Source organism: Silurus meridionalis, chromosome 10 (assembly GCF_014805685.1).
Source record: "Silurus meridionalis isolate SWU-2019-XX chromosome 10, ASM1480568v1, whole genome shotgun sequence".
In the NCBI taxonomy this organism is placed as follows: Eukaryota; Metazoa; Chordata; class Actinopteri; order Siluriformes; family Siluridae; genus Silurus; species Silurus meridionalis.
The window spans coordinates 22,552,601-22,570,100 of record NC_060893.1 but is presented as its reverse complement, the minus strand read 5'-3'; the positions used below and the strand labels follow the sequence as shown (position 1 = coordinate 22,570,100).

General features: G+C 42.3%; 1 protein-coding gene across 11 annotated transcripts in view; it reads right to left on the bottom strand.

Annotated features, from left to right (window-relative positions):
* The window catches only part of tnip1 (TNFAIP3 interacting protein 1), a 58,130-nt gene that overhangs the window by 16,925 nt on the left and 23,705 nt on the right, over window positions 1-17,500 (bottom strand). For 6 of the 11 annotated variants that reach the window (XM_046860170.1, XM_046860178.1, XM_046860179.1 and 3 more), the window contains exons 1-7: window positions 17,296-17,398; window positions 7,051-7,220; window positions 5,414-5,560; window positions 4,092-4,180; window positions 3,860-3,922; window positions 636-806; window positions 396-490 (exon numbers count right to left, since the gene is read on the bottom strand). In XM_046860170.1, the coding sequence (XP_046716126.1) occupies window positions 396-490; window positions 636-806; window positions 3,860-3,922; window positions 4,092-4,180; window positions 5,414-5,560; window positions 7,051-7,189 (704 nt within the window). In that variant the 5' untranslated portion in view covers window positions 7,190-7,220; window positions 17,296-17,398. Of the gene's footprint in view, window positions 1-395; window positions 491-635; window positions 807-3,859; window positions 3,923-4,091; window positions 4,181-5,413; window positions 5,561-7,050; window positions 7,224-8,482; window positions 8,504-11,386; window positions 11,390-13,102; window positions 13,208-17,295; window positions 17,399-17,500 lie in introns of those variants that run through there. The other 5 variants (XM_046860174.1, XM_046860176.1, XM_046860173.1 and 2 more) reach the window with 4 other exon arrangements.

Sequence of the window (17,500 nt, the reverse complement as noted above, 5' to 3'; positions counted from 1 at the left end):
AGAAAGAAAATGACTGACAGACAGACAGACAGACAGACAGACAGACAGACAGACAGAGAAAGAAAGAAAGAAAGAAAGAAAGAAAGAAAGAAAGAAAATGCTAGATAGATAGACAGACAGACAGACAGACAGACAGACAGACAGACAGACAGACAGACAGACAGAAAATGACAGACAGACAGAGAAAGAAAATTACAGACAGACAGACAGACAGACAAACAGACAGACAAAGAAAATGATAGATAGATAGATAGATAGATAGATAGATAGATAGATAGATAGATAGATAGATAGATAGATAGACAGACAGACAGACAGACAGACAGACAGACAGACAGACAGACACAAAGAAAGATTCGGTAAACTGACTGCCTCTTTCTCTCTCTCTCTCTCACCTCAGCTGTTCCAGGTCACGGTTCCTGTACTGAAGGTCCTCCTCCATTTTTTTGCGCAGTTCATTGTTCTCCTGCCGCAACTGCTCACACAGCGTCTGGAACACACAGACCTCACATGAGCTGCGACACACCAGCAGATGATCCACACAGTGTGTGTGTGTGTGTGTGTGTGTGTGTGTGTGTGTGTGTGTGTGTGTGTGTGTGTGTGTGTGTGTGTGTGTGTGTGTGTGAGAGCTGTACCTGCAGCAGTGAGGTTCTCTGCTCGTTCTTCTGCACTTTGGAGGACAGTGTGTGGAACTCCACGGCCATGCGGCCCAGGTGAGCCAGCAGCTGGTTAGGGTTGGACTCCTGCGCAAACACACTGAACGAACTCTCCAACCTCTGCAGCTGACTGGCCAGCTCTGTGTTCTCCTTCACACACACACACACACACACACACACACATCATACACACATTATTATAAACACAGTCACACCCACGTTAACATACACATATTGTCATGCACGCAAACACACACACACATTTCATACAACCACAAGTGAACACACACACATATTTTCACACATCATTCTTACAATCACAATTACACACACAATCAAACACACACACACACACACACACACACACACACACACACACACACACACACACACACACACACACACACACACACACACACAGCTTTATCATACTCATACCTTATAGCCAATTGTACAGTATCTCACAAAAATGAGTGCACCCCTCACATTTCAGTAAACATTTCATTATTTCTTCTCAGAGAACAACACTATAGAAATGGCACTCAAAAGGTTTGCTGAAGACGACCTGTCCAAGAGCATGAACTACTGGATCCATGTCCTGTGTTCTGATGAGACTAAGATAAACCTGTTTGGCTCAGATGGTGTCCAGCACGTGTGGTGATGCCCTGATGAGGAGAACCGAGAAAATTCTAGCCTGGTGGTGGTAACATCATGGTCTGGGGCTGCATGAGTGCTGCTGGTACTGGAGAGCTGCACGTCATTGAAGGAAACACGAATTCCAACATGTACTGTGACAATCTGGAGCAGAACATGATGCCCTCCCTTCAGAAACTGGACCGAATGGCAGTTTTCCAACATAATAACGACCCCAAACACACCGCCGAGATGACCACTGCCTTGCTGAGGAAGCTGAAGGTAAAGGAGTGGCCAAGTATGTCTCCTATGGGGATCTTCAACCATAAGGTGAAGAAGCTCCATGTGTCCAACAACCAGCAGCTCCGTGATGTCATTATGGAGGAGTGGAAGAGGATCCCAGCAACAACCTGTGCAGCTCTGGTGAAATCCATGCCCAGGAGGATTAAGGCAGTGCTACATAACAATTATTGTTCACACAAAATATTCACACTTTGGACACACATGTTCACTGAGGGTGCACTCACTTTTGTTGCCAGTTATTTAGACAATAACGGCTGAGTTATTTTCAGCATACACACAACCACATGCACACAAATTATATACATAAACACAAGTACACACACATGTATTTGTACTCGTGCACAAACACACAATTCTGCAAGCATACACATGCAACCACGCATGCAAGCACACTAATAAATATACACAAACACACACATACATTGCATTGCTCCTGTACATACTCACGCACTAACACAACTGCCACATGGACACTACACACACAACACACATTTCACACAACCTTGTACACATACTCCAGCACAAACACAATCGCCACATGGACACGTGCGTGCGCACACACACACACACACACATATTTCACACAACCTTGTACACATACTCATGCACAAACACAATCGCCACATGGACACGTGCGTGCGCACACACACACACGCACACATATTTCACACAACCTTGTACACATACTCATGCACAAACACAATCGCCACATGGACACGTGCGTGCACACACACACACACACACACATATTTCACACAACCTTGTACACATACTCATGCACAAACACAATCGCCACATGGACACGTGCGTGCGCACACACACACACACGCACACATATTTCACACAACCTTGTACACATACTCATGCACAAACACAATCGCCACATGGACACGTGCGCACACACACACACACACACACACATATTTCACACAACCTTGTACACATACTCATGCACAAACACAATCGCCACATGGACACGTGCGCACACACACACACATTTCACACAACCTTGTACACATACTTCCGCACAAACACAATTGCCACATGCGCGCACAAACACACACACACACACACACACATCTCACACAACCTTATACACATACTTATGCACAAATACAATCGTCACATGGACACGTGCGCACACACACACACACACACACACACACACACACACACTTACACTTCACACAACCTCATATATACACACACAAACACAACTGTACACACAAACATACTGCACAACCATGTATACATACTCGCACACAAACTGCACACAACCTCCTGTACAGAAACACACACCAACATATTGCATAGAACCATGTTTACAAAAAATATATAGATAAATACACAAATACAATGCCACATATACACACAAACATATTGCACAGAATTTAATTATTTTCAATATTACTTGCATGCAAACACACACACACACACACACACACACACACACACACACACACACACACACACACACACACACACACACACACACTCTTTAGTTTCAGAACAGGGTTAACTTGTTATATTGCCTCTATAATAAATGAGGTTTCATTTATTGAATAAAAATAATGAATCTGATTTGCGCTCCTGGGAGCCGAATGGCCTCTGGAACCGCCGCGTCCACACTTCCACTTCCTCACCGCGCTCTCGGTCAAACAGGTTCCAGCGTCAAAGTGAAAGCAATTCGACTAAGTTGTAATCAAACGCAGCTTTACACATGCACTCACACACACACACACACACACACACACACACACACACACACACACACTCCCTTTATCTGCGAGCGTAAACGCTGCTGACTGACATCTCACGGGTTCATAATCCAGATGTTGGTCCTTACCCCCTTGCTGCATCTACCGTCCTGCTTCACGCTCCGTTCAGCAGCTCGGATCTTTCTCACGCTCCGGGATCTAGATCAAGAATAAGGCACGCGAGAGGAAGAAAGCACATTTTTCCTCTTTTGTGTCTCCAAAAGAGAAATTCCTGCGATTGCGAGTGACGAGTCATCTGTGTTCCTGCCTCGAGTAAAATCTGGAGTTTCCCCTGCCCTGAGTCACAGCTGACTCGACCCGTATACAAACCCACTGAGTCACTGCAGCTGAGTTTAAAGTATACACACACACACACACACACACACACACACACACACACACACACACACACACACACACACACACACAGAGCAAGCGAAAAGCGGCTGGTTCGTTCTCAGGCTCGCACATGTCGTAGAGACCAGCGTGGGTTTTCCACCCGAAGCTCACCGTTTGTGTTTCCGCCATGGTCTTGTCCTCGGTGTTCACCAGCTCGAAGTGCGACGAGGTCTCCTGCGGAACACAGGAATGCACAGTGTTACACAAGCGCTCACGCCCCGCGCGCTGTACATCTGCCCCGACCGGATATAGAACTCAGCTGATAATACCATTTGCATATAAGCGTGCGTGCGGACTGTGTACGCGTGTTCGGTGGAAGTGCGGCTGTAAGGTTTGTACTCACTGTAACTTCCGTTTGGACCGTCTTCCCAGTGAGACACTCGCGGGGATCCGAGCGCACCGACGCCTGGTGACTCAGGAGCTTCCCATGACCTGAGAGATCATGACAACAAGCATTAAGATTACAGACAGAGCAAAGCAACACCAAACAACAACCGAAAACACCTAACAACCTTACACCACCCAACACCTGACAACATTTACCAACCTCACAACAACCCAACAAACCCAACACCTAACAACATCTAACAACCTCACAACAACCTAACAACACCTAACACCTGACAGCATCTTACAACCTAACAACACCTAAAACCTCACAACAACCCAACAACACCCAACACCTAACAACATCTAACAACCTCACAACAACCTAACAACACCTGACAACATCTAACAACCTCACAACAACCTAACAACACCTAACACCTGACAACATCTAACAACCTAACAACAACCTAACAACACCTAACACCTAACAACATCTAACAACCTAACAACACCTAACACCTGACAACATCTAACAGCCTCACAACAACCCAACAACACCCAACACCTGACAACATCTAACAACCTCACAACAACCTAACAACACCTAACACCTGACAACATCTAACAACCTAACAACACCTAACAACCTCACAACAACCTAACACCTGACAACATCTAACAACCTCACAACAACCTAACAACACCTAACAACATCTAACAACCTCACAACAACCTAACAACACCTTATAACAACCGAATATCACCTAACAACCTCACAACATCCTAACAACACCTAACATCTGACATCTAACAACCTCACAACAGCCTCATAACACCTAATAACCAACAACACATAACACCTAACAACCTAAAAAACACATAACAACCTCACAACCTAACACATAGCAACCTCACAACCTAACAACACCCAACACCCTCACAACGACGAACAATTCGGAACAATTACCAGCGTTTGGATTCTGATCTAGTTCCTGTAGTAAATTATTGCTCTCTGTAATTATCCAGGAGGGAATTCCTGCCTCAGCTCTGACTTTTTTTCAAACAGATCACGAGACGGTGACATGTCACACAACATGAGAACGAAGATCAAAGGTGTAGCCCGAGGCGACTGACACTGACTTGACGAAAACAGCCTTTGGTTCCATATTTCATTTGAAAGACTTGGTTTTGTCTGAGAAGATGCTTATCAGCTCAGAACGGTTGTAACAGGTAGTCACGGTAGCGTTCCTGTCCCCTAAAACCGTGACGGAATCAAGTTTCTAAATATAGTTCTCCGCGTGTAGAAGCACAGCCCCCAGCGCACGCGACTCTTACCCGGGGTGTCAGCGTGGACCGGAGTGCTGATGCAGGCACTGGCGAAGCTTGGCGTGGAGGACTTCAGCGCTTCGTTGTCTCTCACCAGCTCCTCCACTCGCTTGCGCAGCTTCAGCGCCTCGGACTGAGACTCTTCCAGCAGATCTCCTGTGGACAAAACCAAAAAACATGCAGGCGATGTGTAAATATCCAGCGGATGACCTCAGATCACTTACACCCTCAACGCTGTTTACACGCCGTCAGTCAGGGCACGGCCGCGTTCTGACACGCTGTCAGTAAAAACCTGCTCGGTTACATTCGCATGGCCGGAATAAGTACACACACACATACACACGTACACACACACACACACATACACACACACACGAAATATGAAACAGAAGAACACAAAAGAATAGAATGGAGTGGGATAGAAAATATAAGACAAGAAATCTGAACAGAATTAAAAAAGGACAAAATAAAACAGAACAGAACAGAGGTGAAAAGAATACAACAAAATAAAGCAGAATAGAATAGAATAGAATAGAATAGAATAGAATAGAATAGAATAGAATAGAATAGAATAGAGGTTTGACTCCTTAAATCGGAGTACGGATGTTTTAATTTATAATTAAAAAAATAAAATTAATTAATTAATTCTGTAACGGTTTATTTCTTAAAAAAAAAAAAAAAAACATCAAGTCATCAGCTGATTGGCCGATATTTTGCCATTGGGATCTTATAAACCATTGAAAAGGCTTTGTAGGACCCGAGCGCTGTGAACTTGCCGGCGTGGTGATGCTATCTGTAAAACGAGACAGGAGATAATGGAGATGATTCAGGAGTCAGAAGTGTCCCTGCAGGACTGGTTTTGGGTAAATCGGCTCACGTGTATCCTGGAAAAGGCGCAGAAATACACTTGAAGCTCCGACACACGCACAGAAATGCGAGTGCGCGTCCCTGTCACGCCGTGTCAACAAGTCTTTGGTTTTTTTACGTATCTGTGTGATTTATCGCAGAATGATTCATCAGATTTTATTTTTATCCGTTTACAGTAACATCTCACGCCGGGGAACGTCTGAGAAACGAGTTTCTGTTCTCACTTTCGTCTCGATTTCCCTCTCGACACAATTCGCGGTTACCGAGGAAAAGCAAAACCAGCAGACTCGTCCGCCAAGAGCTCAGATGCTGGAGACTCCTTCCGTAAGCCTTCTAATAAACATCTACACACTGACACGTTGTTTACTGTTATAAGACGCTCCACTCTTCTGGGAAGATGTTCCAGTAGATTTTGTTGAAGATTCACTCAACTACGAGGGTGTTAGTAAAGTCGGGTACTGATGTAGGAGTGGTGAGGAGGCCTGAGGGTGCAGTCAACGTTCACATTCATCATGTTCAATAGGGTTGGCGCTCTAGAGCAGGAGATCTTCTGCTGTATCCAACCCACGTACAGCAGAACTTCATGGAGCCGGCTGGTGCTGGAATAGGTTTGGGTCTCACGTGAAGGGGAAAATTTCACGCTCGGGCATCCGAAAAAGACTTAATGTGCAACTGTGTGCCTCTGGTTTTGCGGGAACGTTTAGAGGAAGACGAGGAAGAAGAAGCGTGTAAAAGTGTGTACTTTTGGTCCACCGGGTGGACGGAGCCATGCGACTCACCGAGGCTCTTGAGGCCTTTCATGCGCTCTCTCAGGACCGTGTTCTCCTCCAGGAGCTGCCTGTAGCTGCTCGCTTCCTCCTTGGATTGGGCCTCGCTCCCGCCGGGGTCGTAGATCCGATACGGGCCTTTACCATCCATACCCACCTGCTCACTCAGCTAGCATGCTCTCCTGCACAGAGGGACAGAGGGAAAAGAAAACGTGACAATCCGATTCACAGACGTGCGTTACAGTACGTATAACCACCATGCAGCGTCTCGGCATCTGTCCATTTACAATTCAAAAAGAGCCATTTGCATACGTCAGGGGCCGGGGATTTCTCTTGGGTTATTTTAGGGCACAGCAATTTGCATGCTGATAGAGTTATAAAAACAAGACGAGGACACAGAGAGAGAGAGAGAGAGAGAGAGAGAGAGAGAGAGAGAGAGAGAGAGAGAGAGAGAGAGAGAGAGAGAGAGAGAGAGAGAGGTGGTTTCGATAAAGATCTCACGCTGAAGATTGCAGGGCGTGTTTTGTTTTGTTTTGTTCTTTGCTCTGTATTGGAGTGTGGTGTGATGTGGTGTAAAGAGATCGGTTTTTACTCGTCACATACTTTAAATAAATATTATTTAAAAAAAACATTTCTGATCAAACGAGTAAACAAATAAAACACTTTTTTTAAAAATCAGTTTTAATGTTTGGGATTTAGTTTTTTTTTCTTTATATTCAGTCTTGTACCTTATAAATTAAACAAACAAACAAACAATAAATAAACAAATAAACTTTTATTAACAGTATAACACACCCCCCCCCCCCCCGTTACTTAAATAAATAAATAAATTACATTTATATGTTTAGAAAATTGTAATTATCTGGTTTTTCTGCCACTTTTTTAGCAAGCAAACAAACAAACAAACAAACAAACCACTAATATATAAATATAAATAAAAAACATTTTTTTTGTAAATAGCTTTCATTCTTTACTTGTTTTTTTTTTTTTATTGGATCGCATTCAGTATTTTGAATTATAATAGAAAGATTTATATTAAATATAAATACATTAATTAATAAATATATAAATAATTATCAAATTATAGATAATAAATAATAATAATACAGTTTAAATACTTTAAAAAAAAATGTAATTACACTTTAAGTATATAATTAAAATATAATTATTTAATTCAAATACCAAATTACATAAAAATATTATTATTAATAATAAAATAATAGATAATTCTGATAATAACAATAATAATAAAATATAATCTAGAAATAAAATATAATCGTTATATTTCAAGAAAAAAGTAGAAAAGAAATTATAATAATGCATTAATGCAATGTAAATTAAATATTATTAATAAACACAACAAAATTACATTTTATCAAATAAAATTGAACAAAGATAATAAATTACAAATAAAAAGAAGATAAGAAAAAGAAGAATATAATACATGCTGTTCATGCTGTGTAGTAGAATAGGGAGCAGACATCACACACTACATCAGCATCCTGTGAAACCCTGAAGCCTCTCGTCAGCTGCCAGTCAGCGACACTTTAAAGACACTGAGCGAAACGCTTTCACTTTCCTTTTAAGTAAGCGGGTGAGCTCTGGGGGGATTAGTCAGGTAGAAACCAGACGGACCAGGGCCGAGCCTGAAATCCCCTCGCTGCCCCTTATGCCTGCTGATAAGGCAATAAAAAGAGGGCGGAGCTCTCACAGCAATTACCACATAATACTTCTTGATTGGATCGAATATCACGTTAGGATATTGCTACAATACTATCGTTCCCGCGGTATCGCCGACCCTCGAGTGACTACACACGGGGAAATCGGCAGCTCTTTCAATACTATTACAAATCGATAGAAATTAATCGGACGACACGCGGCGTTTCTACCTTGCAATGCCACCATTTCACTTTCCTTTCCAGTAATAACCGTAAAGCATGCGATTAGTCACTCGGATACTAAAGGGACATGCCCTGACGCATACCGTGCTCGGTATTTCATATTCCTCTTCTCTTCATGCCAATAAACAAATATTTACACCCTTGTGGCCAAAGGTGTTGGGAACCTGACTTTTGTGAGATATGTGATACTTCTACCACAAATTCGAAGGCACACGATTGTATACAACGTCTTTGGAAGCTGGAGCATGAACTTTCCCCTTCACTTGAACTACCAGGTCCAAACCTGCTCCATGAAGATCTGCTTTGCATGGGTTGGATATGGTGGAAGATCTCCTTCCTATAGAACTCTGACCTCAAACATTAGGAATGCGATCATCTACATGAGGACCTGAGTTTACTAACACCTTTGTTCCTGAATGAATCTCCACAATGTCCTACATCTAGTGGAACTTCACAGAATAGCGGAGCGTATTAAAACTGTGAATGGAGTCTAAATGCGGTATAGGATATTCCAAAAAAAACGTATAAAAATATTATGGTCGGGTGTCCACAAACTTTTGACAATATAGAATAGAGGTCGACGGATACCGATAGCTAGTTTGGATCATACTTGTACTTGTTTATTACAAAAATAAAATCTAATTAAAACAAAATAAAATAAAAAATACTGAATCGTGAAATTGTGCTAAAATGAAATAAATATAAATATGTTAATTATATTAATAAATATTAATTGCATAATTTGCATTTAAACTAAAACAAACACTCCAAATAAATAAAAACAATTACATCCAAAATGGAAAAGAAAAAAAAAAAGAAAAAAAATTATTCAAATAAACAGCATGTGGCATCAGGGATTCGCCTCTAGAGGCTGCTCTCGTACTGTATACAGCAACTCGGAAAAACTATCGGTATGGATTTGTGCTGATAGCAATTAATTATCGGGGCTGCGTTATAGGCAAAACCGATTAAACAATCAACTTCTGATATAGAGTATGAGCGTTTTCGCTTCTCAATTCGGATTGCTAAGAATTAGTATACTTTATTATACTGCATTCATGCACTACCTCGAATATGTAATCGTTTCCATGACGACGATGGCTTGTCTGCTTAAAGGCTAAAACGACAAATAAAAAATAGTCGTATGGAAACAATCGTCTGATTATCAACTGTTTGTTTTCATTAGCTACATACAAAGAACCGACTCAGTGACTCCTTTCATACACTTTCCAAAAATCTTCACACAGAAAAGCTCACTATATTAACGAGGATACGTTTTTTTCTACATAACACGTTTCTACCTCACGTTAATGAGAAGCATGTTACAAAGCACTGTTACACACAGCTGACGAAAATCCGGCAGTGATGTCGTGACAGTATCACTGATGTTAACGATCACAGGGTAGTTTTTCATTCAGGAGAGCGATGATGCCCTCAGGATGGCGTGAGCATATACTTCATTCCTTCATTTTGGGACCAACCAATCGATCTTGGTGGAAGTCTTTACCTGGAAATGCATGATTCCTGGTTCATGCATGAACACCCTGGAAGAGTATTGCCCCTCAATCATACCCCAACGTGCACAAGTACAGTTTTACAAGGGGTGATTTATTTTAACCAATCAACCTCCTGGTGTGTTTTTGGCTTTAGAAGGAGACCAGGCAACACAGAGAAAGAGAGGGAGAACAAGTGGAGGGCACGTGAAGCTCCACACGGACGCTCCTGAGAACCGTGAAGTGACAATAGTCGATTATCATGTGATAATGGTGCAGTTTAATGAAGTGTTATTGTGTAAACGGTTTGTAACTTCGGGAAAGTCGCACCGGATCCGTTCTGTCGTGACTCGCGAGCGTCGGGTTGCTCGATCAGTTCGCTCGCGACATCATGATGATTCAATTAAAGCGGTGCGAACAAACACTAAATCTAAAAGCAGCAGATAACAGCAGCAGCAAACGATCACATTTTTAGTCACTGTTGTGGTGTTCAGCTAATAATTATGTATTTGTACGCCAACGCATCTTTTTTTTAATCGAGTCTGTTAGATTACTGCGTTTCTCCGTTTCATTCTCTTTTTACAGCATTTGTCTCCTACAGCAGTAACTGATCTGTTTTTAAACGTGATGTACTGCAGCTTTACTACGTTCTAATGCTTTTTTCATTGTTTGTATATTTAAATTATGCATATATCATTTAATAATTATACAAAATGACTAATTTTATTTAAATTTTTTTAATTAATTTTATTTATATTTATTCAAAAGAAAGTAAAATCATCTGATTAATCGATTATCAAAATAATCGTTATTTGCAGCCCAGTTCACACTATTTATCATTCAAAATATTCCGGATGATTTATTTATTGCACAAATAATCTGGGAATGTCGTATAATATCATGTAATACAATAATAAATGAAATCAGACTAGATATCACCGACCGAGCTTCAACCTTCTTAAGTCTTTTGACTCGTCTTCGCCCTCTTTACGATCATAACTGACTTCCATAAAACTCAATCTGGACTTAAGTCAAGTGTACTTAAGATCTTGACACGGTGTTGATTTCCTGTAAACTAGATATGGACTTAACATCAGTGATCTTAAGACTCAAGATCTCTCCTGGCCTGAACCTCCTTAAGACTCAATCTGGACTTCAGACTTCATAAGACTCTGTCTTCAACCTAGTCGAAATCTATCCTAAGCTTCTACGTTCCTAAGATTGATCTCGCCTTGGTTTCAACCTCCTTAAGACTGGATCTGAATTTAGATCACATGTATTAATGCTCTGTCTTGACTTGTCTTCAACCTCCTCGAGATCTTCGCTTCAACATTTACAAGACTTGCTCTTGACTCGGCTTCAATCTCCTTAGAATTTGATCTGGACTTATATTCCATGTTCTGAAGACTCTTGACCTCCTCAAGACCTTTCCTTAGCATCTATGTTCTTAAGACTCTATCCTGACTTGTCTACAGTCTTCTGGAAACTTAAGATCTAGATCTCAAGTCTTGGCCTTCTGACTTGGCTTTGACCTCTTGAAAACTCGATCTTGACTTCCTCAAGATCTTAACTTCCAAAAACTTGATCTAAACTTAGGTTTAAATATTCTTCAGGCAAGTTCTTGACATGGTTTTGTCTTCCTTAAAACTAGATATGGATTCAGCTTCTGTGTTTTTAAGACTCTTGGCTTGTCTTCAACCTCCTGAAGATCTTGAACCACTCTTCAACATTTTCAAGACTTGATCTTGACTTGGCTTTAACCTCCTCAGAACTTGATCTAGACCCATGTTCCCAACATTCAATCCTAATTTGTCAACAATCTTCTGAAGACGTTGACTACATTCGGACTTTTGAAGTTTATTCTGAAGACTCAGAATCTTGCTTTTCTGACCCATGATCTTTTGACTTCCTTAAGAGTAGATCTGGACTTAACATAGACTTCAGACTCTGTCTAGACTCATCTTCAACCTCCTCAAGACCTTTCCTTAGCTTCAATGTTCTTAAGACTCGATCCTAACTTATCTACAATCTTTTCAAGACTCAAGATCATAACTCAAACCTCTGTATGACTTAGTCTCAAGTCTTGGCCTTCACAGCAGCATCCTGAAAAAAAACTCTACACACCTACTCGGTGGTCTTTTCCCATTTCCTGTAGTGTTTTTTACGCTGATGAAACCACACACCACCACCACTACCACCACCACCACCACCACCACAGCCGCCCTATTGTTCTTCTCAATTCCATATTTCTCCAGCTGCTGGACTTCAACATACACATAATCCTATACCTAATCGTATTTTGATGTCAGTGTGAAATTCTGGAACATCTGGAACACCTAAACCTGGTATATGAACAGCTGGAAGATTTTCAGGATGGTGGATCTGAGGGTGATGGAGGTTCTTTCACTGCCATTTAGGATCGAATTATAAAACAGGCGCCAATAAGTGTCTAACCGTGCTGTCCACCATGTCCATCATCATGTCCAGGATCGTGTCCAGGATCATCAGGATTAGCTTAGCATCCGGCTAACAACAGGTGATGTGTTTACCCGTACTGCCATGCTAAGCTAGCAAGCAACACCGCCTGATTTACAGCCATTGAATCTGTCACAAGGTCACTCACGGGCCCATGCGTCAATAAAAGAAAGAAGAATAAACGCCGCCGGTTACCTTTTGTCCGTGTAGAAAATAAGAAAATACAATCCACGGATGAGTCTCTCCGGGAGCAGCAGCAGGTCCGTGCGGAAGTGGCGCCTCCGTGGGTGTCACCAAGAACCCCCGCCCCCCCCGCGCCTCCGCCTTGGTCACGCCCATCATGCGCGCCGGTGCGTTCTGATTGGTCACTAGAGTCGGCCACGCCCACGCCGCGTTTCGCAACGGTAACCAGGGGAAATTCCTCCTCGCGCTCATGTAAACAGCTGCATCTCGCTGAGCGGCGGGCCAATCGCTTTCCGGCTCATTAGCATATTTAAAGAGACAGCATCTGGAATTTTGTGGCAGGAAACGATAAAGGGCTTCAAATGAAGGGGTTAATGAAGTTTTATTGCATTTCTGCCCCAGATTCTGCTCCAGAAACTTCTCATCACAATCAGTTTCATTTCAATCTAATATACATGAACCACAGAGATTATAAATCATAAATTATTTATCTTAAGATTTGAGTTATAGCTCTTATAGGAGTTACACCATCATTATGTAATAAACTACTACTAAGAATGATTATAATAATAATCTACCACTACCACCACCACCACATCCACCACCACCACATCCACCAACACCTCCACCACCACCACTACCACCACCACCACCAATCTCCACCACCACCACCACCCCACCACCACCACATCCACCAACACCACCACCACTACCACCACCACCACTACCACCACCACCACCACCACCACTACCACCACCACCACCACCCTCCATTACCACCACCACCACATCCACCACCACCACCACATCCACCAACACCCACCACCACCACCACCACCACTACCACCACCACCACTACCACCACCACCACCCTCCATCACCACCACCATACCACATCCACCACCAACTCCACCAACAATCTCCACCACCACCACCACCAATCTCCACCACCACCACTCCACCAACAACTCCACCACCACCACATCCACCAACTCCACCACCACCACCACCACATCCACCAACACCCACCACCACCAACTCCACCAACTCCACCACCACCACCACCAACTCCACCAACAATCTCCACCACCACCACCACCACCACCACATCCACCAACAATCTCCTGGCCTGAACCTCCTTAAGACTCAATCTGGACTTAAGTCAAGTGTACTTAAGATCTTGACACGGTGTTGATTTCCTGTAAACTAGATATGGACTTAACATCAGTGATCTTAAGACTCAAGATCTCTCCTGGCCTGAACCTCCTTAAGACTCAATCTGGACTTAAGTCAAGTGTACTTAAGATCTTGACACGGTGTTGATTTCCTGTAAACTAGATATGGACTTAACATCAGTGATCTTAAGACTCAAGATCTCTCCTGGCCTGAACCTCCTTAAGACTCAATCTGGACTTAAGTCAAGTGTACTTAAGATCTTGACACGGTGTTGATTTCCTGTAAACTAGATATGGATTCAGCTTCTGTGTTTTTAAGACTCTTGGCTTGTCTTCAACCTCCTCAAGACCTTTCCTTAGCATCTATGTTCTTAAGACTCTATCCTGACTTGTCTACAGTCTTCTGGAAACTTAAGATCTAGATCTCAAGTCTTGGCCTTCTGACTTGGCTTTGACCTCTTGAAAACTCGATCTTGACTTCCTCAAGATCTTAACTTCCAAAAACTTGATCTAAACTTAGGTTTAAATATTCTTCAGGCAAGTTCTTGACATGGTTTTGTCTTCCTTAAAACTAGATATGGACTTAACATCAGTGATCTTAAGACTCAAGATCTCTCCTGGCCTGAACCTCCTTAAGACTGGATCTGAATTTAGATCACATGTATTAATGCTCTGTCTTGACTTGTCTTCAACCTCCTCAAGACCTTTCCTTAGCATCTATGTTCTTAAGACTCGATCCTAACTTATCTACAATCTTTTCAAGACTCAAGATCTCTCCTGGCCTGAACCTCCTTAAGACTGGATCTGAATTTAGATCACATGTATTAATGCTCTGTCTTGACTTGTCTTCAACCTCCTCAAGACCTTTCCTTAGCATCTATGTTCTTAAGACTCGATCCTAACTTATCTACAATCTTTTCAAGACTCAAGATCTCTCCTGGCCTGAACCTCCTTAAGACTGGATCTGAATTTAGATCACATGTATTAATGCTCTGTCTTGACTTGTCTTCAACCTCCTCAAGACCTTTCCTTAGCATCTATGTTCTTAAGACTCGATCCTAACTTATCTACAATCTTTTCAAGACTCAAGATCTCTCCTGGCCTGAACCTCCTTAAGACTGGATCTGAATTTAGATCACATGTATTAATGCTCTGTCTTGACTTGTCTTCAACCTCCTCAAGACCTTTCCTTAGCATCTATGTTCTTAAGACTCGATCCTAACTTATCTACAATCTTTTCAAGACTCAAGATCTCTCCTGGCCTGAACCTCCTTAAGACTGGATCTGAATTTAGATCACATGTATTAATGCTCTGTCTTGACTTGTCTTCAACCTCCTCAAGACCTTTCCTTAGCTTCAATGTTCTTAAGACTCGATCCTAACTTATCTACAATCTTTTCAAGACTCAAGATCTCTCCTGGCCTGAACCTCCTTAAGACTGGATCTGAATTTAGATCACATGTATTAATGCTCTGTCTTGACTTGTCTTCAACCTCCTGAAGATCTTGAACCACTCTTCAACATTTTCAAGACTTGATCTTGACTTGGCTTTAACCTCCTCAGAACTTGATCTAGACCCATGTTCCCAACATTCAATCCTAATTTGTCAACAATCTTCTGAAGACGTTGACTACATTCGGACTTTTGAAGTTTATTCTGAAGACTCAGAATCTTGCTTTTCTGACCCATGATCTTTTGACTTCCTTAAGAGTAGATCTGACTTAACATAGACTTCAGACTCTGTCTAGACTCATCTTCAACCTCCTCAAGACCTTTCCTTAGCATCTATGTTCTTAAGACTCGATCCTAACTTATCTACAATCTTTTCAAGACTCAAGATCATAACTCAAACCTCTGTATGACTTAGTCTCAAGTCTTGGCCTTCTGACTTGGCTTTGACCTCTTGAAAACTCGATCTTGACTTCCTCAAGATCTTAACTTCCAAAAACTTGATCTAAACTTAGGTTTAAATATTCTTCAGGCAAGTTCTTGACATGGTTTTGTCTTCCTTAAAACTAGATATGGATTCAGCTTCTGTGTTTTTAAGACTCTTGGCTTGTCTTCAACCTCCTGAAGATCTTGAACCACTCTTCAACATTTTCAAGACTTGATCTTGACTTGGCTTTAACCTCCTCAGAACTTGATCTAGACCCATGTTCCCAACATTCAATCCTAATTTGTCAACAATCTTCTGAAGACGTTGACTACATTCGGACTTTTGAAGTTTATTCTGAAGACTCAGAATCTTGCTTTTCTGACCCATGATCTTTGACTTCCTTAAGAGTAGATCTGACTTAACATAGACTTCAGACTCTGTCTAGACTCATCTTCAACCTCCTCAAGACCTTTCCTTAGCTTCAATGTTCTTAAGACTCGATCCTAACTTATCTACAATCTTTTCAAGACTCAAGATCATAACTCAAACCTCTGTATGACTTAGTCTCAAGTCTTGGCCTTCACAGCAGCATCCTGAAAAAAAACTCTACACACCTACTCGGTGGTCTTTTCCCATTTCCTGTAGTGTTTTTTACGCTGATGAAACCACACACCACCACCACCACCACCACCACCACCACAGCCGCCCTATTGTTCTTCTCAATTCCATATTTCTCCAGCTGCTGGACTTCAACATACACATAATCCTATACCTAATCGTATTTTGATGTCAGTGTGAAATTCTGGAACATCTGGAACACCTAAACCTGGTATATGAACAGCTGGAAGATTTTCAGGATGGTGGATCTGAGGGTGATGGAGGTTCTTTCACCGCCATTTAGGATCGAATTATAAAACAGGCGCCAATAAGTGTCTAACCGTGCTGTCCACCATGTCCATCATCATGTCCAGGATCGTGTCCAGGATCATCAGGATTAGCTTAGCATCCGGCTAACAACAGGTGATGTGTTTACCCGTACTGCCATGCTAAGCTAGCAAGCAACACCGCCTGATTTACAGCCATTGAATCTGTCACAAGGTCACTCACGGGCCCATGCGTCAATAAAAGAAAGAAGAATAAACGCCGCCGGTTACCTTTTTTGTCCGTGTAGAAAATAAGAAAATACAATCCACGGATGAGTCTCTCCGGGAGCAGCAGCAGGTCCGTGCGGAAGTGGCGCCTCCGTGGGTGTCACCAAGAACCCCCGCCCCCCCCGCGCCTCCGCCTTGGTCACGCCCATCATGCGCGCCGGTGCGTTCTGATTGGTCACTAGAGTCGGCCACGCCCACGCCGCGTTTC